The 26,939-nt window shown below is 43.4% G+C and overlaps 1 protein-coding gene across 2 annotated transcripts in view; it reads right to left on the reverse strand.

The window, feature by feature from the left end:
• LOC118231047 (dynactin subunit 1-like) overlaps positions 1-21,755 on the reverse strand; it is a 43,257-nt gene extending 21,502 nt beyond the window's left edge. Inside the window, exons 1-18 of one of the 2 annotated variants that reach the window (XM_035424478.1) lie at positions 21,697-21,755; positions 18,898-19,149; positions 17,525-17,600; positions 16,026-16,057; positions 15,556-15,573; positions 14,494-14,514; positions 14,053-14,106; positions 13,294-13,470; positions 12,411-12,608; positions 11,559-11,763; positions 9,434-9,512; positions 8,677-8,836; positions 7,267-7,371; positions 6,756-6,947; positions 3,532-3,648; positions 2,500-2,652; positions 1,853-2,013; positions 203-371 (exon numbers count right to left, since the gene is read on the reverse strand). In XM_035424478.1, the coding sequence (XP_035280369.1) occupies positions 203-371; positions 1,853-2,013; positions 2,500-2,652; positions 3,532-3,648; positions 6,756-6,947; positions 7,267-7,371; positions 8,677-8,836; positions 9,434-9,512; positions 11,559-11,763; positions 12,411-12,608; positions 13,294-13,470; positions 14,053-14,106; positions 14,494-14,514; positions 15,556-15,573; positions 16,026-16,057; positions 17,525-17,600; positions 18,898-19,149; positions 21,697-21,732 (2,205 nt within the window). In that variant the 5' untranslated portion in view covers positions 21,733-21,755. The remainder of the gene's footprint in view (positions 1-202; positions 372-1,852; positions 2,014-2,499; positions 2,653-3,531; positions 3,649-6,755; positions 6,948-7,266; positions 7,372-8,676; positions 8,837-9,433; positions 9,513-11,558; positions 11,764-12,410; positions 12,609-13,293; positions 13,471-14,052; positions 14,107-14,493; positions 14,515-15,555; positions 15,574-16,025; positions 16,058-17,524; positions 17,601-18,897; positions 19,150-21,696) is intronic. The other variant, XM_035424479.1, reaches the window with a different exon arrangement.
• Between the last annotated feature and the right edge of the window lie 5,184 nt (positions 21,756-26,939).

Below are 26,939 nucleotides of genomic sequence, written 5' to 3' on the forward strand. Positions count from 1 at the left end.
TCGTCAGTGTTCTGTACGTGCCCTGTTCAATCTGCCTTCGCAAACTGCCAAGTGTTCCAGTGGCGTTCAGTATGCGTTCAGTACCGTGCAGCAAGTGTTAATACACGAAGATCCTCGGTGCTGTGAGTTCTGGGTATTTAAGAGATCTGGTATTTTATGTGCGTTCAGTGCTGCCTCGGTGCATTCAGGGAGTGTTCGGTACCTGGTAGTACTTAATGGCCTTAGCGAGCGGCTCCGTGTTCGCGGTCTCATCCAGCTGGTCCTTGCACAGCAGGTCGATCAGGAAGTCCAGGGAGCGTTCGTGCGCGCTCACCTCCGCGTACAGTGTGCCGAGCTTTTTAAACACCTCCACGCTGCACTGGTTCAGAGCTCTGAGGCACGCACACACACACACACACACACACACACACACACACACACACGTTGGACAGCTGCAGTACCTCAGAGGGCTCTGGCGGAGCTGTAATGTAGAGCTCTGGTGGAGCTCTGCTAATGGAAAAGCCATGGAAATTCATACTGCAGTACGCTTCACCAATACGAATGCTTCGCCTACAGTGTGCTTATTGCGAAACATGCAAGCAGATCATTTCTTTTTACCTTTTTTTAAAATTGATGTCACGAAGGTTACATTTTTCAATAAAAACTTCAGTTTCAATTAGACCCAAATATTAAATTAAAAAAATGCTATCCAATTTAATGGAGGACAATTTCCAGACAGCATTAGGGATAGGTACGATGTATAGCTCCTCAGGTGGTAGTGGTGTAGAAAAAAAAATGAAACTTCAAGCAAGAAAAATGCCCTCACCCCCCCCGCCAAGATTAAGCGGTGCTCATGGTCATATCAAAGTCACAATCAAGGTACTTTTCACTCACAACTACATTAATATTAAACACAAGCCGAGCCAAAACGCAAGATAGAGAGTTCTGGAAAAACTCCAGGTTTTTTGGAATAATGTATGGGGGCAGGGGAATGATGTAACATCTGGACAACTTCTCAGGGTAGAGCATAAAGCTAGCTGAATAAACCCTGGTCGTATGCCCAGTGCAGATGTCAAGTTCTTAGAAATGACCGTCTTAAAAAGTGTTTTCACAATAACAATGTGACTAGTGTAATTCTGCACTGCCATCTAGTGGTCACTATAAAGGGAAGCTTTTAAACGGGGGAAATCATCAATATACACTGGTTTGAGGGCACAGGCTGTTTATAAGGGTGACTGCCCATCTAAAGACAATGATGACCTGAGGGGTTATGGCAAATTCTGCCACTGCAGGAACCAACCCAGGGTGTCCTCACCTGCCCCTGAACTTAACCCTACAACAGCATGATGGGGGGGGGAGGAGGGGTGTAAGGACTGATACAGGGTCAGGGCGTGGTGTTGAAACACATCTCCACACTGCATGAGGTTTGCTGGCAGTGAGGGTGTGGTTAAAACACAGAGGAGAGGCGAGACTTAACGAATAACCGGTCACCAAAAAAATATGACTCACTGTTCCCGAACGGGAAAGGGAGTGGCACTGTGCCTAGCTCCACCAATAAGGGGTGAATTGATACCGTTATAGAAAACCCTGACTGCTACAGCATAGCGGCTTAGAGCACAGATCCACGGACCATTAACGTAATGACTGTGGACACCCATTATTTAACATTCATTACAATCACACGCTGAACTGAACTCCTTGGCCAGGATTCACAATCCACAAATAACGTGACACCCTAAAGAGCCCTTCATTTGCATGGGGGTTGCCAGTACTGCTAATAACCCTGCAGTGCGTTCTGCAGAAGACTGAGGGGAAAGAGCAGCAGACGTAGACACAGGATGGGTAAAGGGCAGGGAAGGGCAGTGGTACTCACTGCCTGTATTTGTGCAGCGTGGCCTGCAGCGTGCTGAGGGAGTAGACGAGGTTCGAGGCGAAGCTGAGCCGCTCCCCTACCGCCCCCTGCAGGCCAGCTTGCTCCCAGCAGCCCTCGCGCAGCTCAAACTTCTCCTGCGTCTGTCTGCTGATCAGCTCCACCTGTACACGCACGCACACGCACGCACGCACACACACGCACACACGCACACAGTCTCAGTATAAAAACGCATGCCTAAGCATACGTGAGCGCCCCAAACACATACGGAAGTGTCCGTGTAAACACACGCATTTCACGTGAACATATACGCGCAGGCATGCTCATGAAAACACACTGCAGTATAAAAACGCATACGCATACATGCTCACACAATATTCTAGGTATAAACACATGTAATTTAATAAATGTAGAAGAATTTTTCATGAACTAAAACAAAACGTTTTAAAACCCTGAGCAGTAAATTTGCCATTTTTAGAAATATTTATGATGCCTTCAGAACAATAACAACTGAAAACAACACATTGACTAACATCTGACTAACATGTAAAGTGATAAATGGCAGTCATCCATGATTTAATATTGTTATAAAATAAACGTGTATGTGCACACGTGCACGCACACACACACACACACACACACACACACACCTTGAAGATGAGCCGTGGGACGAGCAGCAGCAGTAGGATGCAGTCGTGGTCTCCACCGTGCCACAGAAAGGAGTCGGGCATGAAGGAGGAGAGAAGAGCCACGTGCCTGCTGGACTGGGACACCTCCATCTGCCTCAGCTCCATCGCAATGGCCTGCACACGCACAAACACATATGCAGACACACAGACACAGACACGCACACACACGCAAGCACACGCAGACACAGACACGCACACACACACAGACAGAAACATGCACACACACGCACACGCAGACACAGACAAGCATGCACGTACATGCACACAGACACAGACATGCGCACACACGCAGACACAGACATACACGCACAAGCATGCAGACACAGACATGCACACACACACACAGACACACACATGCACACACACGCACATGCAGACACAGACATGCAGACACGCGCATACACACATACACACACACACACAGACAAGCACACACGTACACGCATGCAGACATAGACATGCGCACACACACGCAGACACAGACATGCACACAAAGGCACGCAGACACAGACATGCACACAAGCGCACACACAGAGATAATAAATAATTTTGACTATTGGACAACCAACTGTACACTCAGGATACATAAAAGACAATATCGTAGCGCAGTAGCGCAGAGTCTTCAAATATAAATACAGTACAATACAAGTGTTTTCGAGCTAAATCCAAGAAAAGAATTTGTAGTGATATTATATGCACATACATCCTCTGGACCACTGGTTCTTCACCCTGACCTCGGCAGGCTAGTGTTAAAAATGAGCAAATGAAGACCCAGGAAACCAGGTGAGACGAGTAAATTGTGTAATCAGATGCTTTAACTGAACAAGAGCATCCTCAGTAACAACGAAAACCATCTGCCCATCAGTATAAGGGTGATGAGCCACTGCTCTGGAACTTAGCTATTGCTAGGTACTGTCGATTGATGCTTCCCCCGCTGGGGCCCCGCCCTTAGAGAGGCACCCTTGAACATGGCCTCCGCAGCGTGGCACCCACCTTGGCGTAGGCCTTGGTCTCGGCGAACTTGATCTTAAACTGGAAGAGCTCGGCCGCGGGCTGCTCGCTCCGCTCCGCCATGGCGTCCTGCTGGCTGCTCAGGTCTCTGTTCACTTCCTGTGTGAGGACCCCCTTCGCGTTAACAAGCGAACCGCGGCACGTGGTAGCGAAAAACACCTCCGAAGGTCAGCTGCGTTCCCTGTCCATTACAGTGACCAGGGATCATAATTCATAAAGCATCGTGAAGTATGAGAATGCACTTGCCAGAAATCAGCTAAGCCTTTTTCTGCGTAAAGGGCATGGATAGGTTATGGACGGGGGAAAACTGATCTTAGATCAGCACGCTTTATAAATCAGAACCAGTAAAGAAGAACTGCTTAAAAAAAACAATTAATTAAATGTGGGTTGGAGTTGCTACACGATTGCTTGGGGGAGGTGCAAGGCTGCAGGGGGCAATGAGGTCATTTATCCTCTAATGCCACAAAACATAAGCCAGCCTTCAGAAATAAGTTAATTAAAATTAAACTTGCTTAAAAAGACAAAATCAATCAACAATGCAATTAAACAAATCAGGAATGAAGCTTGAAGGCAGAGCCAACTGAAACAACGTGCTTAAGCCAAAGGGTTCTATTTTCAAACCGGCGCCAAGCGCAACGCAAGTGTCTTTGCTAGTTTCAGACCGACGCAGTTGTCATTTGCCTGTCCGGCGCCCACGTTGTTTAAATAGCAAATGTACTTGCACCCATCTGAGCGCCCATGGGTGTGTTGGTCTTAAAATGAGGTGTGGTCAGGCACGTTGTTGGCACATTGCAATCTTGAGGCAGCAGAAAGCGATTTCGCGATTGACCAACAAAAACCTGGTCTTAAGTCAATGGCGCAGTATTTTACTGTTATTTTAAGGGCGCATTATTAAGATAGTAATATGCGCCTACATAGGCGGATGCACAATGCGCGATATTTTAAAAAAATACGTCATAATGGTTAGTCATAATATTGGTAATATTAATATTATATATACATATATATATATACAGTGGGGTCCAAAAGTCTGAGACCACTAGTCAAGATATTTCTATTTTGCATTTGTTTTGAATGTAATACTAATTCTTTCATTACAAATGATAATATCAGCTTAACAATTTGAGTGAAAAGTTGAATTTTTGAAAAATGTACATGAACTTCAGAATATCTTCGTATTTGGTATGTCCCCCTTTTGCTTTAATGACAGCATGCACTCGAGCTAGCATGGACTCCACACGTTTGTGAATAACCTGATGACCCATGTTTATCCCAGCATGATTTGACAATGTTCCAAAGAGCTTCTTGTGATGTCACAGAATGCGTGGCTTTCTCAGTCTTCAAGTGCCCCCATAAATGTTCAATGGGGTTGAGGTCAGGTGTCTGTGGAGGAAAGTCCATGACAGTCAGGACTCCTTGGACTTCTTTGGTCTTCAAGTAGTTCTTGCAAAACTTTGAGGTGTGTTTGGGGTCATTATCCTGCTGCAGTATGAATCCTTCTCCACAAAGATGCAAACCAGAGGGTATAGCATGTCTCTGAAGAATGGAGTGGTACTTCTCCTTTGTCAGGGTGTAGTCAATTTGGTGCAGGTGTCCAACTCCAGAGTAGGCAAAACACCCCCAGACTTGAATATTCCCACCACCATGTTTCACTGTGAGTTTGATACACTGCGGTATCATCCTCTCTCCTGTTCGTCTCCTTACATACACCCTTCTGCTACTGCCATAAATCTCAAACTTGGATTCATCAGTAAATAGGACTTTTTTCCAGTCATCCACTGTGAAATGCTGGTATTTCTTAGCCCACCCCAAGCATTTGGCCCTGTTTCCCCTCCTGAGAAGTGGTTTAGAAACTGCTACTCGTCTTCTGAGACCACTACAAGACAGCCTTCTTTTGACAGTACTTTTTCTGATTGGAGTCTTGCGTTCTTTATTTAGCAAATTTTGTATCTGTGATGAAGTTGCTTTTCTATCTCTCAGGGAACTAAGCTTGATGTATTGATCTTCTGATGGTGTGGTCATTTTTGGTCTTCCTGAACGTTTTTTGGATACAACTGATCCAGTTTCTGCAAAGCGTTTTAGAGTTCCATGCACTGCCCTCTTAGAAACCTTTAGTCTAGCCATGATTTGACTCTGAGAAAGCCCCTCTTTGCTTAGAATAACAATTTGACTTCTGACACTTTCATGTTTCCCACTATCACAGTGCTACTTAGTAAGCAATGATTTGCTGGAAACTTGAGGCACATATTTATAACAGGTGAACACTGGCTGCAAGTTGAGTTACTTGAACGAGCCTCTGATGAGTAGATCAAATCCACCTGTCACCTGAACGCATGCTTCAATGGAAGGGATACAACTCAAGGAAATCTGACCTTTTGTACAATGTATTTGTATAAATAGTAGTATAATAGTATAAGTATAAATTTGCTTAAATTTGATTGCTGACCTAGAAATAGTGCATAATCTTAAATATTTCTTCTTCATTTTACATGTAATAAATTCTTGTGTTTTTAAATGTTTCTGAATCCTCAAACTTTCAGATTATTTCCAGGTTTACGTGAAAATATTATAGATTCTCAATGTGGTCTCAGACTTTTGGACCCCACTGTATATACTACCTACTACTTGGCAAATCTGCCACTATAATAGCAATCCACCAAGGTGAAAGCGCACCCAGCTTTTAAAGGGAATAGGAGATGACACTCTGGTTTATTTTATGTTATGCCCAAAACACACCTATGATTAATTAAGAGACTAGGTACAACCCCTTTGAACCATGCGCCTTACTTTGCGCTCAGATTATCCGCTGTTAAACTAGTGAAAGTGGATTTGGACACACCCTAAATGCACTTGCGCCATGTGCTTTAAACCGTGCGCTTAGATCGTTAAAATAGAGCCCAGTAATACTCTCAACAAACAAATAACTAAACCTCCTTTGCTAGTGAATATACGCTGGTTATCTTTTGCCCTTTCCTTCATTGTAGCCTATTGTTTGGTCAATTAGTATGCAATTCCTCTCTTGATTTCCTTATATCCGAGACATACTGTAAAGTCAAAGAGCATCGGTACTCGACAGAAAATAAAGGTTTTCGACATCATGTGACACCATCTCTGAAAAATGAAATGGTGTACATTTGTGAATCGACAGAGGTCAGAAGTACCGTTTGTTAGGGAAGAAGATGGCACAAGATGGACGGTGACATCACCTGCAGGTGAGCGGTCAGCTCGCGGTACTTGTCGATGGTCTGCTGGTAGTCAGCCACCGTCTCCTGCGCCGCCTCGACCTTCCTCTCGGCCTCTCGAACCCGGGCCCGACCCAGGTCCAGCTGCTCCCGCAGCTCCAGCTCCGTCTCCCGGGAGTTCTCCTGCAGCTCGTCGTTCATCTCGTTGATGGCTTCCTGGGGTGTGGGGGGGGGGGGGGGGGCATGGGCGGGGGAAGGGGGCCAGAGGGACGGTTTCAGGTCAGCTGCCGTCCCAATCTTCGGGAACCATATTGAAAACGTCTGATCGGTTTTTATCTGCGGCTTAAATCTCCCTGTATCCTGACCCGACGCCGGCCGCCACCCCTGATTGGTCAATCCCCGCATCCCCTACAGGCTCCTTCAAGGATCGTTAACTGGGGTCTGACAACCGCCCTCAGAGGCGCTGATCCGGATCGGACTGCCCCGCCCCCGCCCCCGCCCCCGCACCCCCCCTCCTCCCAAGCCAATCGCTCACCAGGTCCTTGAGCGTCTCCCTCAGCTCACGCAGTTTCTCTTCCAGGTCCAGGTTCCTCTCCGTCAGAGTCTCCACCATCTCATCGGCCCCCAGAGCTGCGTCCACCTGAGACAGAGACCGCTTGCTGGTTGAGGGCATGTAATTACCGGTTTCTGTTCTATCCAAAGAATAAATGCAGAAAATATATTACGTTTTTTATCCATTTGTATTTTTTTGGCTGGACCGCAACAGCGGGGCCAGCCCTACAAACGCGAATGTCTGTGAGTGACTGACTGACTGAGTGATGAAGTTACACCGTTGGTCGGCCGAGTTATGAAGTCACACCATCGGTCGGCCAGATCACGTGTGTTAGGTCCAGCCATATGCTAGGTTTTAACCTGGTCTTCTTCAATTTGGCGCTCAACCCGGGGCTGCAATTCCCTCCCAAATCTGGAATGTTCAACCGTTCCGGGATTTCGAGGCTCACCTATGTGTGGCGTTTTAACCGAATGAGCCACCCAGCAGCCCCCTATGAATACAGCCAGGTTATAGATGACAATGAAATCATACAAGCATATATACAAGCATACAGCTATGGGCAATCATGTGGCTTTCTTCATCAAAATACCCCCTCCAGTAAATTAATGTGTGTTACAACTGTGTGTGAGGGAGTTGGTGATGTTACAGGATAAAACAATCACTGTATCCATTAACAATCTAGTATTGTACCTTAACTTACTGTACAACTGCACACACTCTTTCAGTTTAATCAGTGATTAGCAGTGAACAGAGATGCATAAACTTGCAAATGGACTTAGAATCCAGGTTAAATCAAGCACCCTGCTTTGCCACATCACATGCGATAACAACAAAGAGTATGAGCGAGCCTGTATGGTAGCCTGGGTCAGTGGAACATTTGTGCCAGAACACAGGTGAGAAAAACATAGTGGCGATGAGGCAAACCCCGTGGAGGCTCTCAAAAATTCAGGAGCCACACATTACCCAGGATTCCAGCTTTCAGAATGTCATCGCTAACAAGCCGCAGCAAATCATGTCACATTTAAGCAGTTTTCATGCGGGGTAATGAAACTGCATGGGTTTACAGCCTTCTAATTCCCTCATTGACCTTCAAACTATTACAATATATTTGCATTAATGGTAAATTAATACAGATTGAAAATTGGCCAGGAGAAAACTCCCAATTTAGAAAAACCTGAGAATTCAAGGACAAAAATTATATGACGCGATAAAATTTCTCAGTATGGGGATTATAAAACGTAAGGCAGAATGGTAATAGAGATTGATGTACAACAGAGTCTTCTATATGGAGATTCTGTGCTGGGCATGAGATGGAGAAGGCCCCTGCACAAGTATTCTGCATAGCCCCTCTGTCCCTGTGCCATTGGGGATGTATGGAAGTACGGATGGAACCTGTTCCTTGAGCTCGTCGATGGTCGTCTCCGCCTCCTTGCCCTCCTCCTCCAGCCTCTCCTTCTGCAGGCGCAGCGTCTCCAGCTCGGAGCTCTGCCTCTCCATGGCCTTCCGCAGCTTCGCGTGCTCCTGCTTCTCGGACGCCGAGAGGTCCCTCATCCTGCGAAGGGACCGGAGCTCACGAGCGCTCAAACACAGGGCCGGGACTCCTCACTGCAACACCTCGTCCTACAAACCACGGGTTTTGTGGGTGTTCGTTCTAATCTCTCGCTCAGTTAAGGTTGTGGAGCACGCATGTTTAACTCCTTTCAAAATTTGATATTAACTTGCATTGTCTTTCTTCATCATCTACCGAATGGTTAACATTAGTAGCCATGTGTCCACACTTTCACCAGTTAGTGAGTCTGTTGATTCACCGGAGTCTTTAAATTGATCAGTTAAAAAATTTTTGTACCCCGCTTTATGTAATTGTTTGCAATTTAGCACAATGTGAACATGGGACTTCTATTCTTCATGGCATGCAATGCTGTTTCTGACATAATTTAGCTTAAAAGGGTAAATAATAATCCCTCAAAACATGATAAGTGTAATTAAAAATCATTTACACTTTGTTAAAATTCTGGGATTGCAGTTGGAGTTGGAACATAAAAACCTGCATAGACACGGATCCTCCAGGACCAAATCTGAGAACTGGTATAAAGAGGCCTGAGGCTAGCCGCCGGGATGGGGATTGGTGAACGTAAAGACGTGCGCTTGCCTGACTAGGGCCTCTTTGAGCCTGCTGTTCTGCTCTTCCACATGTCGGACGTGGTAGCTGGACGCCGCACCATCTGACCCTGGGGAAAGGATAAAAACCCTGTGCAGTACGGCCAACGGAACACTAACTATGGGTTTCTCGAATACAGCTCTAACAAAAGAAAACTGTGGGTCCCAGCACCTGTGATCTCACACAAACCGGGATGGCCTGCGGTTGATATTGGTCATATGTTCTTTGCAGGACAACTATTGTTCTCCTTTTTGCATGTGTGTTCAAGTATAGATTTCTGGTTCATCCAACTCCTGGAATGACACAACATAACCATTGTTTGGTACATAGCTTTTTCTGGTTTTACCTCCCCAGCCACATCCCCCAATTGACTTACCATGCTTGTCATACATCAGTAAGACCAAACCCATATAATTAGACTACAAGTCATGATTTGCCCTCAGACTTGTCCATCCCTGCTGTCCAGTGACCTTAAGGCCAATGAGGTTAAGGAAACAGGTACAGTATGAAGGTAACTGTAGCCCTCCCAATCTATCAGTCTCCCACCAGAAGAGACCAGAAGCCAGGCCAGAACAAACAAGCTCCTGAAACCGCAGGACAGTTCCACCAAGGTTTTTAATACATGTGCTGTGCATCAATACCAGTGCAAGTACAAAAAATGTCATATGCATGTTATTGTCTACATGGGAATACAGTCGAATGTATGAAGTTAATCTGATGAAAAACATGTTTTCAATGTACAATAATGCCAAATTATTCAACCATACAAAGCACTGTCTATAAGTCATTAATTCAAACTGGAGAAATCTAGGCCTGCCATTAAAAGTATTGATATCAAAATCACTCCAAGTTACAAGAAACAATATTGGCTACCTCACAGAAATTAAACAAGCTGTATTCCAAAGCAATGCTACCCAATGTTTCCTATATTGTTTAAAGTAACTTGGCCTTGTATTTTGTTTCTGTATCCAATGATTTTATTGGCTGATGTACTTAAATTTCTAATGGGAAGATGCATTCGTTGTGGGCCTGGAGCATTTGTGATGATGTTATCAGGCAAGAAAAAGAGGAAGGAAAAAACGCTAAATCCCCTACATTTGGGGCTTTATTGTGTGGACGTGTGAAGATGTTGGTGAATTCTGTCAGTTGAAATGGGGTCAGAAGGTACAGAAATGAATGTTTTTAAGGGCTGAGAGTCTGTGGTCATTGTGTGTTTTTCTGTAGGGAACCCGGAAAAGTGCAAAAATCTTAGTGCCGTATAGGTATGGGGCATGCCATAAGCTGTAACTTGGCGGGATGGCATACCAGCCATCCCAATATGTTTAATAATTGAAGTTCCTTTTGTCCTTGTAACGGTCTACATGTGAACTGGATAATGTATGCGTATTTACCGCTACTTTCCATGTTTATAAACATATGAGCATCGGCAAGCAAATGTTATTAAATCACGGGTTGTTAAATCCATTAGTGCTGGCAGTACAAACCTGATTTAACGGCACTAATTAACATAACATTACAGGCATTTAGCAGATGCTCTTATCCAGAGCAACTTACACAACTTTTTTTTTTTTTTTTTTTTTTACATTGCATCCATTTATACAGCCAAATATATACAGAATCAATGCAGGTTAAGTACCTTGCTCATAGGTACAACGGCAGTGTCTTACCTGGTAATTGAACCAGTGACCTTTAGGTTACAAGACCAGCTCCTCACCCATTATACTATACTGCTAGCTTCCAAGTGGCTACTGCACGTTGGCGCAGTTATAGCACAGGAAAAGCAAATGATTGGGTTCAGCTGTGCAGACCAATATCACAGAAGACCGTCACTTACATAATTCATTTTATGCACTCTATAAATGGTTGATGTTATCGCCATTTTCCTCCGTTAACATTATTATGCTATCTACTTAGGTAGATAAGCTTTTTTCATTTGTATATTATTACACTTTCAAATAATTACTTTGTTTCTAATGTATGCATGTACATACATATTGCTTCCTTTTTAGCAACCACACCCTCAAATGTAGTAATAACCCTGGATTGTGGTCATGTTGTGTTGTGTGTGTCATTAAAATATAAACTGGATGTCTAGAATGAGGGGCGTGTCTTTTACCTTTCTCCTCGATCTCGTGCTTGAGGATCTCCAAGTCCAAGGTCAGCTCCTCCACCCTCTCCTTGAGCGAATCCACCTCGTGCTGCAGCGACTCCGCTCTCTCCTCCGCCATCTCCTTGTCCAGCGTGGCCATCTCCACAGCATCCACTGTGTCCGACATCTCCTCCATGTACCGTGCCTTGCCCTCCAGGGCCTCCTTGGTCTCCTGGGGAGGTTTTGGAGATTATATGTTCAGGAAATGCCAATAGACAACACAATGAATTCATCACATTCTCCACAACAGGGGAATTTTGTTAGGCATGTGTTTAATAGTACTAAAGTATGGCTGGAATATTTTTTTCTGATAAGAAACATTGGTTTTCATGATGATACCAAGAACTGTTAAATTTTTGCCAGTTAACTGGTGTCAAGACCTAATGAGGTGAGCAACTGTCAGTAGACAGATGCAGATGACTAACATTAGTAGCAAATAACAAAAGGTGAAACATCCGCATTAGTTTTAGCGATTACATTTTGACACTAACTGTACTCTTACACGGTTCTACCGGACTACATTATAAACCTTGAAAGCTAGAGGAACAGCCTTGTGATCAGTCTGAAACAATAAATAAATGCCCCTGGGTGCCAGGTTACCAACTCTCAAGCAGCTTTTAGGCACAAACTGAACAGGATTTTGATTATGGCTTAACACAATCTAATCTAGATCAGTTTTAGCTTTTGACACATCCTGGCTGGGGGATTGATTGTATTAGGGTTAATTACAACTTACCCCAGATCAATTTCAACATGTATAATAAATTTTCTGGGGTTTGGGGCTAGGTTAAGCTGATCCCAGATCAGCGGAAGTGGTACCTTCTTGGCCTCCTTCAGCTGTCTCTGCAGGTCCGCCTGCTGCTCCTGCATCTTGCTCTTCCACTCCTGCAGCTGCTCCAGCAGGAGGCGCTGTTTCTCCAGATCCTTCAGCTGGGCCTTGTCCTCCTCCCGCTTCATCCGCAGGGTCTCCAGTTTCTCCTGCAGATCCTGCACCTGGGCCCGCAGGCTCTCCTCCACCTGCGGAACAGGGAGAAGGGGAATCCACACTCAATCAGTCAGAAGGGACCCAGAGAGCTACCGGCTGCCTGACAGTCAAAATAGCATTGTGTCCTGCAATGAGGCAATGGTGCCAGTACTAATATCTACCAACTTGAAGAGAATTGTGAATCCACATTTGCGCCAATTCATCCTAACTGGTTCAACAAGGCCAGTGATGACAAAGGAACAGACCTTACCCAATAAAATGTGAGTACTACACATACTTATTCATATGCATTATTCTAATTTCCATTTGTAATTTTATTTTCTGATTTAGTACAGTCCAAAATATATTTTAGTGTTTATGATTTTAGTTCCATGTAATTTAGGTATGGAAGTTCTCACCAGAATTTCTTTAATAGAATTCTTAATTTCTAATTTGTAATAATAGAAAAGTAATTTAGGAATCCCCAAGTGCAATTTCTGTCATTTCATTAATGAATTTATTTCAATTTGACTGTATGCTAGCTACTTCCCCCCTGGGAAAAATAAAGTTATTCTGCTGTAATCTATTCCATAATTAAAGTACAGTCTAAAGCGCAAAGCACTCTTAATCTAAATATGAGCAAAATGTGATTTCTACGACTCATTACATACTATTAGAGGGGGGGGGGGGAAGAACAGATCAGCAACTGGTTCGCAGCGAAACGTGAGCAAGTCTGACCTTACTGGCCGTGGCGAGGGAAGGAGCCGCGGGCGAGGCCGGCGTCCTGCTGGGAGAGGGGACGGCGGGCGCTGCCAGCAGGGCCTGTGCGGGCGCGCCCGGCTCGCTCGCCCCCCCTCCGGAGTGGGGCCGCGAGCTGCCCGCCTGGGAGGCAGCGGAGCCAGTGACTCGAGGGGGCTGTGGGGGGGGGAGAGAGGGAAGAGAAGAGGGAGTAAAGGAGACAGAAGAGATTGCTGATGTGAACACGGGAGAGATAAAAAAGCTAATACCCTGTAGTTAGTTTTCTTCAACAGTACCATCATGAGGCCCAGGAGTGAAATGGCAAGATTATAAACAGTTAACTATGTTTTCTTCCCTTCTGTCCTGTGTTTGAAGGGAATTACTTGGAGAAGAAAACAACTAAACTGGCTTTTCTGGAGAAGGTCATAAAGACTATAGTTTAAATAATTCTCAGACAAACTGTTGGAAAAATGTGGCCTTTTTCAATGCCATTTTAAGTGTCAGGCATTCAAAGAAAACCAATGACAACTTAAATCTCACTGAAAAAAAGGCGATGAGACTTCCATGCAAAATAGCTATGAGGCAAACTCCTAAGTCCATGGCAATGAGACTCCAACTCCTTACTCCACCCCACAAAGCCACACCCAAGCAGCTGAACTCCAACCGTGACGTGTGGTTCCCACCAGCTCAAAATAGACCACACCCAGTGCCCTAAGGCCCTCATGCAGGACACTGCTATACAGTGCTACACAGACATACCATAATTAAGGATGGCAGAGAGCTGGAAGGGGTAAGGCGACCAGGGCTGTTCCACTGTCACGTGTGATGGGATAAAGATTCTCATTATCACAACCCCCCACAACCTCTATACCTCTATTCTCTAGAATTATACCTCAAAGACCATTTACTAAACGTCCACCTTATTCCATACCAGTGTTCAGTGCTCTCTACTGACATATTCCGCAAAAGCCCGTAAATTTGCCTTTTTAATACGGCGACTACAGTCTCGTGAATCCCAGACTTCATTCTACAGCACCACCCGCCAACTACAGGACTATTATCAGCATATCATAAAGATTCATTGCTTCCAATTTTTCATATGTTACGGTGAAAATTTAAATGATGCAAATAGTGAGCAGAAACAATGTCGGGGGGGCTAAAGTGGACTGCAAACTTCCCCACTCCCTGCTGTGAGCTCACCTTGGCATGTCGCGGTGTGCTCTGGAGGAGAGAGGTCGATTTCAGCCAAACGCACGGGAAAAGAAACGAGACACAGACGGACAGACAGGCGGACACGGAAAAGCAGACATTTGCAGGAGCAGACACGAGGTTAACCAATCCCGACAGGCTTGCCTCCAACCGAGGGATGGCATGTTGAGCAGGCACCAGGCAAACAGGACCATCATCAGTGAACAGCTAAAGATTGCACCATATCTCCAGACTTCCAAAGGAGTAAAAAATGCTTGAATCTTGACGAGGTGCTCGCTCATAAACTGTCCTGGTTTTCCATTAATCGACAACTAGCGTGCATGGCAGAAAGTACTTTAAAGGTTAGAGAAACATTTCCTTTTTTCTGTACGATTCAAAGAAATGCCAAGCACACCAACTCAAAGGCCCTTTCAAGACAGATTTGCAAATGCATGGTACATTCACCCAAACCTTTTCCCTGGGTTGTGTTATTGTGTTTTCTAGGGAACAAGCAAAGACGTCTTAGCACACAAAGCTTCTTACAGCCTGTGCACATCCTTGGATTATAACCCAGCACTTCAGCAGATATAAGCTTGAGCAAAAAGTAGATATAAAATAAACCACAAGCTGCAATGCTAAGTGCACTTAGGCTAAACATGTTGTTCAAATGCTGTTTTTGAACACAAATCAGAGGCAAACACAAGCAGTGCTTTAATCCCCTTTGAAGTTGTGAATTCAGTTGAATCTTGAAAAGGCAATTGAAATAAACGGAAGGGCGGCTTATTTAGGGAACAGGGTAGCATAGAAGCAGCAAGCAAAGTATGCAGCTTTGGAGGACAGGCAGACGCAAGTGATACATATTAATGGTGAAATCCCAAAAGAGGAATACAGCATATCACCGATGGCAAGCTGCGACATTAAACCCAAATTCCACCTCAAGGTGAGAGAGATGAAATGTATCGAAACTGTTTGGATTGACATATATAAGGCGATATTTAACGACAAAGCCCAACTAACTGTGGCCAATAAATGCGACAAACATCCCTGGGAACAGACGCTGAATTATTTCTCTACCTTCTTGAGAGCTGGCATCTGTCACAGCATATTTGTTTGTGTGAAGGGGGAGGCAGCATGTAAACACACACATAGGTGGGGGAAAATGGAGGACTAACGGTCACAGTCGATTCACAGTTGGATGGAGAGAGAAAAAAAAAGACATTGAAAGGGAAACAGGTCTGGCCGGGTGTAAACCTGGAGTCGGTCACTGAATAATGAGAAACTGCTGGTGGATGACATTGCAACCGTCCTCCCTTTTCCACTGTCCCTCCCACCGTCTGGCCCACCTGTCCCCCTCTCCTACCTCCCTCCCCCAGCCCCTGTGAAGGGTCTGGGGAACTGCTGCAGCCACCGAAAGCATTACTGAGACATGGTGTGATTTGTGCAGAACTTCCGATGCACATGCACGTATACACGGGTTCACTCTCTGGACAATACTTGGGCGTGCAGCTGAATTACAGTATGACATTTACTTCTCCCATACTCACCGTCTTGTTTGATTTTGGGGACTCCAGATTCTCTGAAAGCAACAGAAGGCACACAAAAACACAGAGCATAAGCACTAAAACACTATTATTATTTTAGCTTTGTTGAAGAGGAGCAAAAAATCCCCTAATCCTTTGAATCAAATGGAATGAAAATGTTTTCACAGAGCTGAATTTACAAATCGTTTGTGACAAAGATGCATCAAAGTATACCCTGGCCTGAACCCCCAGAAAAGTAAGCCAAGACTGACAATGGCAAGGGAAAACTCCCTTGGTGGCACAGAGGAAGAAACCTTGGGAGGAACTAAACTCAGCAGGGGAAGCCAGTCCTCCTCAGTCCGGCTCAGGGTGTGGGTTCATAGGGACTGAAAGGTAAATTATTAATCTGTCTAAATCAATTCAGGAGCCTAGTGGTACAAAGGCACTTCTGCAGAAGGGAGGCAGACTGGAGCAATGAGATAATGGACTGCGGATAACGAGATCTTTATCAATTTCAAACATTTCAAACTTTGTTCGGCTGAGAAATAGAAAAGTTTGGACGGCTTTGACATAGAGACTGGGCCGCTGTGGCACCGGGAGCGAAACACCAGTTTGCTTGAGTAGGTCGAGCAGTGAAAACACAAATATCAGCTGATGGCGGGGATGAATAGGACAAACGCCGTTTAAGCTTCGGAATGCCCCCGAGTGAAAAGCACGGGATGAGAAAATAAACAAACGAGCGGCAAGTTTCCCTTAAACAGCGGATGCCTTCAGACAGAAATAATTCTGAACACATGACCGTGGACTTGCTTGTGCGTGTGAAGCCGGCTTTGGTTGATCACCCACCAATAAAACAGACAGAAGGGCCTCGCCCTAGAAAAATGCTGTTGCTACTGATGCTGTAGCTACTGCTACAGACACAGAAATAAAGACAAACAATGCAAAGAGGAACAGTGGGGAAACAAAGCAATTTTATTAAGAAGGTCATAAGAAGGCTGTTGACCACGTACATATTAGAAATCTGCAGCAGAGGAGATTAGCCCGATAATAATTTGAACAGTAAAGAAGTATATTCACACTAGTGAATTTACACTTCACCAATCTAATATTTTATTATAACCGCCATGCAGCGTATAAGCTTTCTTTTTTTCCCCCACATTCACCCATACCTGATGTCGAAGTGAACCTCCAAACTTCAGAGGCCATGCTAAATGCTTCTGGAGAAAAAAAACCTTGCATCTATTGTGTGTTAATATGACAGCCAATCACAGTGACAGTGTTATTTTTCCCCCCTTCGTGGAATCATTTAATGTGCCTCTGATATTTTGAGGTTCATTATTACACCAGGTATGATTACAGAAAAAAGTGATATTGTGGAGGGGAACTGATATGCCACCGTGACTATTGTGCTCAAATATTAAATAATTATTGTTGCAGTTCATTGGCCAGTCCCAATCCATGTGGTACCCAGCCCACCAATGGGAGGACAATACAATGACTTGTCTGAGCCAGTACTCATTTACCTTGTTGGGAGAACCTGGAGGTCAGTTCCGGGGTGTCGGATGAAGTGGACTCTGCTCCATCTTCAGTGAGCTGGATCTGAACAGAAAAAAACATAGCATCCACAATCAGAGAAATACCATAACATAAAATAAATCGGGCCTAGCCTACCAGACATACTGAAGTTTTAATGTAAAACAAAAACTTATGTTGGAATGGACAATAAAATTTAAGGAGTTTTTTGGTCATTCATCGTTAAAAATAACATCTGAAAATCATACATGTACATGGCATTATTTCTTTGAGGTTTCTTGAATGTTTATAAATTCGGTCTATAGTGAAGGACTTACCCAAGCAAACACACGGGAACTAGCCTGGAATAAGGAACACTGGAGAAAACACAGCAAAAGATACTGTTTAATGAACAGGGGAGACTGAAAAGGCTTTTTGAACTGAGGTAGACATCGAAACGTCAGTCGCCCCTGTTCATCAAACACCGTCTTTAGCTGTGTGTGCAGCTCCAGCGTTCCTTGTTTTGGGCTCGTCCCCATGAAGTTGTCCAGGTAAGGAGTCTGTTATAGTTTGGCTGTCCTGGCTGTTGAGCACCTATTTAGTCCTCTTATTTCGCTGGCTTGAAACATTGCTGGGTATCTTCTTTTTTATATTTTTTTTTTTTGGAAACTCAGCTTTGGAAGACTAGATTTTGGAAGTGGACGGCACGGACAGTATGGCCTGACTGCATTCCTACACACCTGTAAACACGCCTTAGGAAATCTTTGCTTACAGGACTACAGTTTGAACATCTCATGTCATACCAGAATATTTTATCTTTTGTGTCAAGTAAGGTTTATTGGAGATTCAAGGTTCACATGAGGATGACAGTACAGGAATAGTAGTATAGGAATCACCAAGTTTTTCAGTATGCACAAAGAAACATTTAACATTCAAAAGAAAACTAAAAACATCAACAACAACAAAAAAAAAAGGAAAGGAAAAACTAAATAAATACATAAATAAAAAAAATAAAAGTCTATTCCAATCTCCCACCCCCCAACCCCACCCAACCGATCTCACCTGCTGATTATGAGAAAGGGGAAAGAAAGGGGGAAAAGAACGAGGACCGAGAAATTAAGGAGGGCGCTGTATGGGATGAACCTAGTTAAGGTTCACCTTGTATATTTTGCCTAACATCCTGTCTTCCCAAGATAACAGAGGAAGGGGTACCAAATCGAAATGGGGCCCTCTGCCCCTTAATAAGAATCGTATCCGCTCAAGATGTAAGGTGTTTGTACTGAGAATATTTTATCTTAGCAGTCGTTGTATTATTGCCTCCTGTTATTACTATCATTCTTCAATTCATGTGAAAACGTGATGGATAGAAAGCAGTTTGTGTAACCTGGGACTGCCGCACAAAGATGCCGTGGTTCTCCTCGCAGGTGAAGTAGCGCTTGCCCTGTACGTCGCCGTCATTCTTGCCGTGGGGCTCGTCCAAGATAACGCCCACCCACTTGCCGGTGGAGAAGAGCGTGGCGCCGATGTAGGCCACAGTACCGCGGTGACCTTTACCGATGACCTCCACTTGGGAGCCCACCTTGATGGACTTGGGGGCGACGTCCAGACTCGACCTGCGGACGGCCATGCCGGTGGGCTAGAGCGGGGAAATGGCGCGGAAAATGGTACGAGGCGATAAATGTCAGTTCACTTCCTGGAAAACCACAAACAGCCAATCAATGTCTGCCTACATCTGGTATGACCACACACGGCCTGCACCTTTTGGCATCCCATACAACTACACAAATACGGTAACATTTCACATCCTGTACTACCACACAATACCTGTAAACTTTTTGTATGACACACGTGGTAAAACGAATAATAAATACACAATGTTTAAGTCCGTGCGACTACAATCAGAGACTACCATGCCTACTCCCTCACACTGTCTCTCTTCTTCTCTCTCACAGACACAAACACACACACACACACACAGTCAGACGTACAAGTGCACACAGACACAAACAGCCTACTGGTGAGACAAGTTTGCTGAAGTCCACACAGTCTGCACAACTTACGGACAAGGATGGTTAAAACAGGAAACACCAAATTAAACATTGCCCTAAAAAAGTGTGTCAGCTGTTCCATCATGAATGCAAATTCTATCTTGAAAAATACTCTGTTCCTCATCAGGCAATGCACTGTGAGCCATTCCATTGAACAATGTGGTTCATGTTGTCAAAGCACCTCAGAAATGCACTATTCTGAGCTACACAATTTGGCTGGCAATTTCCACAGCACACACCTCGAAGGCATTATGAGGACAATGTTAACGTCCCCATTAGTCAGGGGAAGGTATGAGCAACTGGGTTAGTGGGTTTTATTGCTTTGAACACCTCCGGAAAAAAATCTTTGTGTGACAAATTTTGCGCTGCCAAATTATGTACATGATTATAGTGACTGCCGTGATAGAAAAGCTCAGTCTCGCTTGTATTCGGGGTCTGGCAGTGCATTCGGCAGGGGGTGCTGAGCGATCGCTGACAGACATGTGGACAGAGACAAATGCAGCGCTGTTCTTTCCCCGCAGGGTCTGCCTTACAATGATTGGTACAGCCTAAATTCTATAGACTATAGCGATGTGTGCGCATTTTGATTAAATGACAGTCACCCGCCCCTGTAATCTCCGTCTCCCTGCTAGAGAGACAACGAGGAGAAGAGCGGACGGTTAATCTATGCCATTAACATGCTCCAAGGCTTTCCATTTTCATTTCTACTTTTAAAATGAAACGGACACAGTTCCCGATAAGAGACACGCCAACCGATGAAAACAGGAAAAACAATAAAGCCACGTATTGATTTTCAAAGGGTTTCAATTACCATGCCGTCAACTCGCTGACGTTTTGGAAACATTTGCCTTGAACAGTAATCGAGCAAACTCATTCAGACGGCAAAAACCCCCACGTGTATGACTGCGTGGAAACAAGATTCAGACATCGCAAACAAGGGGGAGTGGATTTTCTTTCAAAACTCAAATCCTGGAGGACTAGGTGAATGTAAGATTTTGCTCCAAATAAATTTGTTTACATTATCTGCAGGCATTTCAACCTGTGTGCTTCCCAAGACAACTGTACAGTATGATACAAACTTTGCAATCATTGTCTACCAAATATGTCCCATGATATATATTAAATCATTGCAGGTGGTATGTTATCAAGCAGCAGGCAACATACTGTACAAAAAAAACTTGAATTGGATGTGAACCTTTCATAGCCACCCAACCAAAACAAACCAAACAAATGAAGTGACTGCTGGACAGGCTCATGAAAGCTCACTTCCTGCCACCTGGTCCAAGGTTGTGTGACCCATCTTAGTCCAAGGCAACAGACCCCTCACGGTGTCTGTCAACTTAGAGAGGCTCTGCAAAACTTGGGTCCACCAAGTGTAAACAAGGCAGGAAGTTGTTTTTGCAATGTGGGATGACTCCTATCAAGGGTAAACAAGAAAGCTGAGGCCAACCCAAAGACAGTTAGCCTTAGGCTAACTACATGCTTCAGTCACATGATATATGAACAAAAGCTCATTATGATCAAAGAAGGAAAGAAAAATTCTGTTGGAGAAGCTGTTCTGAATCTTTAGAGACTTAATGCTATTTTAACTGACTGCAAGAACAACCATGATAAAACGAATTGATGAAGCACCATCTTGTCTTGACAACTGACGCAGAGAATACTGTGACATTCTGCACTCTGCGATAACATTATCAGTTTATTCACAGGAGTTAAGTCAGGGGTGCTGCACAGATCCGGTAACCTTCATCTCATCGCTTTCAGGGGACAATTACTGAGACATCATAAAATAGGCTTGACATCTCCATGCTCCTCAACAAACTGCAGAGGTCACCTCAGTTTCCCCAAAGTAGAGTTAAAGTATTCCTGCAGATATCAAATGTACTGATTTTGCTTTTGGCAGCAGGCTCATCTTTAACAGAACATCCTTGCAAACCACCTTCATTGCCTGACTCCCACGCACATATTCCCAAGAAAATAATTGATGTCACTTTTTCGTCTCTGTGCAGAGTAGCCTATAACAACTCCTTCGGCCAAAAAGTCCACCAAGTAACCATGACAGCCCTGTCCCTCCTAATGTTTGGGATTCTAAGATTTGGATTAGCATTTAAATCACCAACACGGACAATACGCACCCGCGGTGTATACGAATGCCTCCTCGTCATAGACATGTTGCTCCTTGCTGTAATCTTGCCAGTACTCCTTACAATGGCAACCCTCTCTCCCCCTCTCCTTTAAAAGGAGGAGGAGGGGAAAGGGATGGGACAAAGCAAAAGTGGAGGAGAGGAGTCTGGATAAAGACACTGCCTGTGATGCTATCCATCATCATACTGATCCAGCCTCCAAGAAGTGAAGTGTTTTTTTTGTTTTGTTTTTTGTTTTTTTGCCATTTCTAAGGAGAGACTCACAGAATTCCAGGATAGCTACAGAAATATTTCCAGTTTACGGCAACTGGAGATTTAAACTGCTTACAAATTATCACAATCTTTAATGTTCCCAGAAATTAGGCTACAAGGATAAAGCTTTGCAATACAAGAAAGAATGCTGACAACATACCGCTCAAACAGGAGTGAGAAATCTTATCACAAGCCACATCAACCACAGGAATAATTAAATAATGTTGAAATACATTGAAATGCATGTTTAAGAGTTGTAGGCACTCATATTCTTTAATTTACACCACCTAAGAGAGTGAGCAAAGGATTAGGTGACATGCTATTAAAGGACCGCCAAGGACTTCAAAAGGAATAACCTAACCACAGTGACCTCCTTTTCCAAAAATGTATACTCTGATGATGTTTCATACAAAAATGTTCAGCATGTATTCAAGACCACATAAGGATTACAAATTGCTGAGTGAGGCAACAGCGTGGTTTCATATGAAAACAGCGACACCTAGTGACAAAAAGGTCGCTCAATCTACAAATTGAAAATACTTCAGAATAGGACACCTATTCATACAACGATACACCTACTATAGACGCGCTTATGCACTAAAGTGCAAAGTGCAATATGTTTGCATTTAAGATCTTCGTGAACTTTTAAAGTCTCTTGTCATAAGCATTATTGATATTTGTTCAGTTACTACTTCCTATAGTTCACGTTGCACTATCTTATTGTGGTTTTGGTTTCTGTAGTCCAATATAAGAGATATCTTCAAGATTATGCAATATTTATTTGAAATCACGTTCCTAGCAATTCTTGCTGGTGTTTTAGTGTAGCCCGGCCGTGCATTGCTGTACATTGTCAGTTCAGTACTGGTTCATTGTTTACCAGATCGCCAAAACTAAAAATTGTTACCAAATGAAAGGCGGTATACATTTACCCTATAACATTATGTAGTCCTTTCTGTGAAATCATGTTCCTAACAATTGTTGCTGCTGTTTTAGTGTAGCTAGCTATTGATTGCATAAGTTTGCGCTGGGTTAGCGTGCTAGACAAAATGATGTATGGCTGATTAACCGCCAAATTGAGGATAAACACTCACGTTAGCCACCTTCCAGCTTTTATGAGAACAGTGCAGACGGTATCTGGCACCTTTCTGCGTTCTGTCTGCATATTTCACGTCCGTAGGACCTAGTAATAAGCATCCGATTTGCCAAGCTACCCTGTCGCAGCCCCTCACCTGTTCTTAATACAAGCTCCACCTCCTTTATCCCTGGATAAATTGATCAGCTTCTGACGAACTGAACATTAACCCCATCTTTTACTGAATGTAGGCTACACGGGCATGACATTTTCCACAAGGTTGCGACGCTAATTTCCATGTGGTGTCACCTGTCAGGCAAATAAGCCAATCCTACCATAAAACCCCCACACACACATACACACACACATATGCAAAACCTAGACGTGATCTGTGGGCAGTCAGAACCTATTAAAATAGACAGACAACAAACTTCACTTTTCTTTTCGTGGGGCGTGGGGTGGTAAGGATATAACAGCTCTGATTTTAAAGTGAAATCGAAGATCAAAGTGTGAAATCAAAAACTAGTAGTCCCAGCTGCAGCATGGGTTACAGTTGGTTCAGGTATATTTTTATTTGGCTTTAACTGCAGCTGATTTCTCATTTCAATTGTAAAAAAAATTCTAATTTCTTCATTTTACAACTGTATTTATTGTGTAAGTTTGCATCCTTGCATCCATTGTGTCTGTTGGTTTTATTTTGCTTTTATTCTTGTCTTCAAATGTGAAGCACTGCATTGCATTTTATGTATGAAACAAATGAACAAATAAAGTTTATTATTAGGCCTATATTTTCTGCATCATAAACAGCATATAAAATTCACCAGTTTGAGGAAGCAGCGTTCAATGCAGTCGTTGGTGTCACTGGTTAGGGCTCGCTTCGCTCCGAGTTGAAAATGTGCACAAATATTAATTGCTGGAGGTAAGTATTCCCTCACGACTAAATCAGTAGTGCTCAAAAAAAAAAAAAAAAAAAAAATCATACAACCGCCTTAAAGGATCATGTCGGTCTTTAAAAACACGTTCCATTCCAAATGCTCTGTGTGTGTGATATCACCAGCTAATGTAAGCATGCACCTGCGGTTTCACAGGTTTGGGATTTAGACTCTGTTGCCCCAGTAACAAGTCATTGTGAACTCACTTCATGAAACCGAAAATCCCAAAATGTCAACAAAGTTGTTGACCATAGAATTCCCTTCCACAAATTGAGGACTGGTTATGTATGGAGAATCGCCATTCAAAATAGAATTTAGTCTAGGACTATGCTTAATCTGTGTCTACAGAACTGGCCCTAAATGTATCACATTTCTCCATTTGAATGTAATTGAATTCATTTATTAAAAGTGCAAGCTGTGCACCCAGGTCTTTTCTTCTGCTGTCACAATGTTGTACATTTACTTTCATGCTGTCTAACCATTACATTCACTCTGCATTGCAGAAAATTGCCTGAGCAAATTATTTTAGTCATTTGTTGATACATTATTAATTGTGGGGTCTCTACTGGGTCAATAGACAGTGCCATGAGAGAATTATCAAACATCTGCAAAACTTGCGATTAATCCAAACCAAACAGCAAACTGCACTGATACTATAGTTTTCTTCACAGTTCCAGCTGGCCACTTCTTGCTCTGTGAAATTCACAACCTCCAGGGAACACAACGCAGAACTACAAACCAACCAATATTTGTGGCAAAGACCCAAAAAGCATCCTCTTGAGGTCTACTAAGTGTGTTTTTATGCAGGGCTGTTCATAAGAACACTAGGCCTTCGCAGCTGTTATATGCTGAGTACAATTGTAAACAAATGCTTAGGGTGGAAAATATGACAATATGTTCATATGAGCACTCCCCATTTCAGAGATCTCTACAAATGAAAGGTCAAGTTGAAAATGGTCACTGCTTAAAATATCTTTAGCTGACAGAAAACTGAGAGCAATTAAATTTAAGCAGTGTTCATCCATAATAAATAAAAATAAATGTTTTTACCAAATGTAAAATTTTTCATCTACATATGGCAATAATAAATTGAACAACTGGAGGGCCATACGGTGAGGGAGGAGACTTACCTCAACTCCCACCATTATGCAGCATGAGATGCACCTGACAGAAAAAAAAATGTCTGTGTGTCAGTGCTTCCTGTCTGATACCCCAAGGGATTCATAGGGGTCTTCTCCAGTTTCCACACACAGCTCACTCTTCCATCGTGGATAAGATGGCCACCATTCCATTATGCTGTTTCCCCAACATGACCACTGCACTGCTCTACATGCAGGCTTCCTGTCGTCACCCAGTGTCGATCAAATTTTGACAGAGAAAACATCGAAGAGGCCAAGTGGAGATTTTCAGACAACACACTGGGGCCACAGACTAATTCATGCTGAGCATGAGCAACATATGACATTTTACAGTAGCACTGAATATGAGCCAACAGGATACACAGAAACATGAGATTCTTAGCTCAAAATTTGCATAGAATAAATTTGGCTGTTCAAGGGCAGCATTGCTGCTTTATACAACCTTGGGAACACCTCATATGCTACTAGCAAGAGTGTATGTATTGGGGCGAGCATGACCAGAGCACAGCACCTGCTACTTCAGCTGCTACAAAGCACTAGTGTGTTCGGCACCTATATACGTATATCAGTTAGCACTACCAATTAATGACAACAGAGGTACACTTGTCCACCAAGCAGTTTACCCAGGATTAATATTGGTTAAAAAATAATATATTCACACATGCATTAATGTAGCCTAATAATAACACTAGGAATGAATTACTGCAGTGATTCTTAATTTTCAGAGAAACCTACAAACTTGAATAATCTGAGAGGTTAAAAAAAACAACATAGCCAATTGATTCATAAAAAACAAGGAACCAGCAACATCATGTTTCAAAATCTTTAATTAAATGATGATTATGAAAATCATATGACATTCAATGAAAATGGGCTGGATTCAATCAAATGCACTTTGACTGCTTAAGGCAGACAGGGATGTGAAAAAGAAAGTACATCCTGTCCTAATATGTAACCTAATATTTTAGGCTACATATTAGGACACAACTAACCCTCTTCAAGTCCTCACCAAGTCCAGTACAGTATATAAATGTAGATTTGTGTGAAAAATAATACAACCAATTTTACTTTAACTTAAGTGTCATTATTTAACCAAAAATAAGCCAACATGCAGGATAAGCAGGTATAAACAATCAAAATCTAATTTTATTTGTATAGCGTATTTTACAGCAGTTGTCACAATACGCTTTATGGACAACCCTGGCCTAAACCCCCACAGGAGCAAGCCTAAGGTAACAGTGGCAAGGAAAAACTCCCTGTGGCAGATGGGAAGTGACCTCGGAAGGAACCAGGCTCCAGGGGGAAACGCATCCTCCCCTGGACGGCACAGGGTGCCGACTGGTGACCAACATGTCAGTCAGTTTTATAGAGTGTATGATGCGGCTCAAATGATGGGTGGGGCCGGGTAGCGGTGATGGGGAGCAGCAGGTGGCGACAGATGTGGGCAGGGTGGAGGCAATGACGAAAGAGGATCAATGGATTGATTAATGTTGCACAGGGGCATGATAGGTTTTGTTAGAAGCAGTGGCCACATTAAAAAAATTAAGCAGATATAACATTTAACTTGCGCAAAAAAGTCCAATAAAATGAATTCATGATTCAAATAATTTATTAATCATGGTATTAAATCAAGTCTTTCAGTAGTATCAGGAGTCTTAGTGCTGGGATAAAACAAAAACCTGCACCCACAGCAACCCTTTTCAGATAAGATTGGACACCCCTGCTTTATAAGGACGCATTTTTCTTTTTATTGCGATTATACTCAATCCTGGTCCTGGAGCACCACAATCAGCTGGTTTTTGTTTTTTCCTTAAGACCAATGAACGACTCAGACCCAAG

This window comes from Anguilla anguilla, chromosome 7, assembly GCF_013347855.1.
Source record: "Anguilla anguilla isolate fAngAng1 chromosome 7, fAngAng1.pri, whole genome shotgun sequence".
In the NCBI taxonomy this organism is placed as follows: domain Eukaryota; kingdom Metazoa; phylum Chordata; class Actinopteri; order Anguilliformes; family Anguillidae; genus Anguilla; species Anguilla anguilla.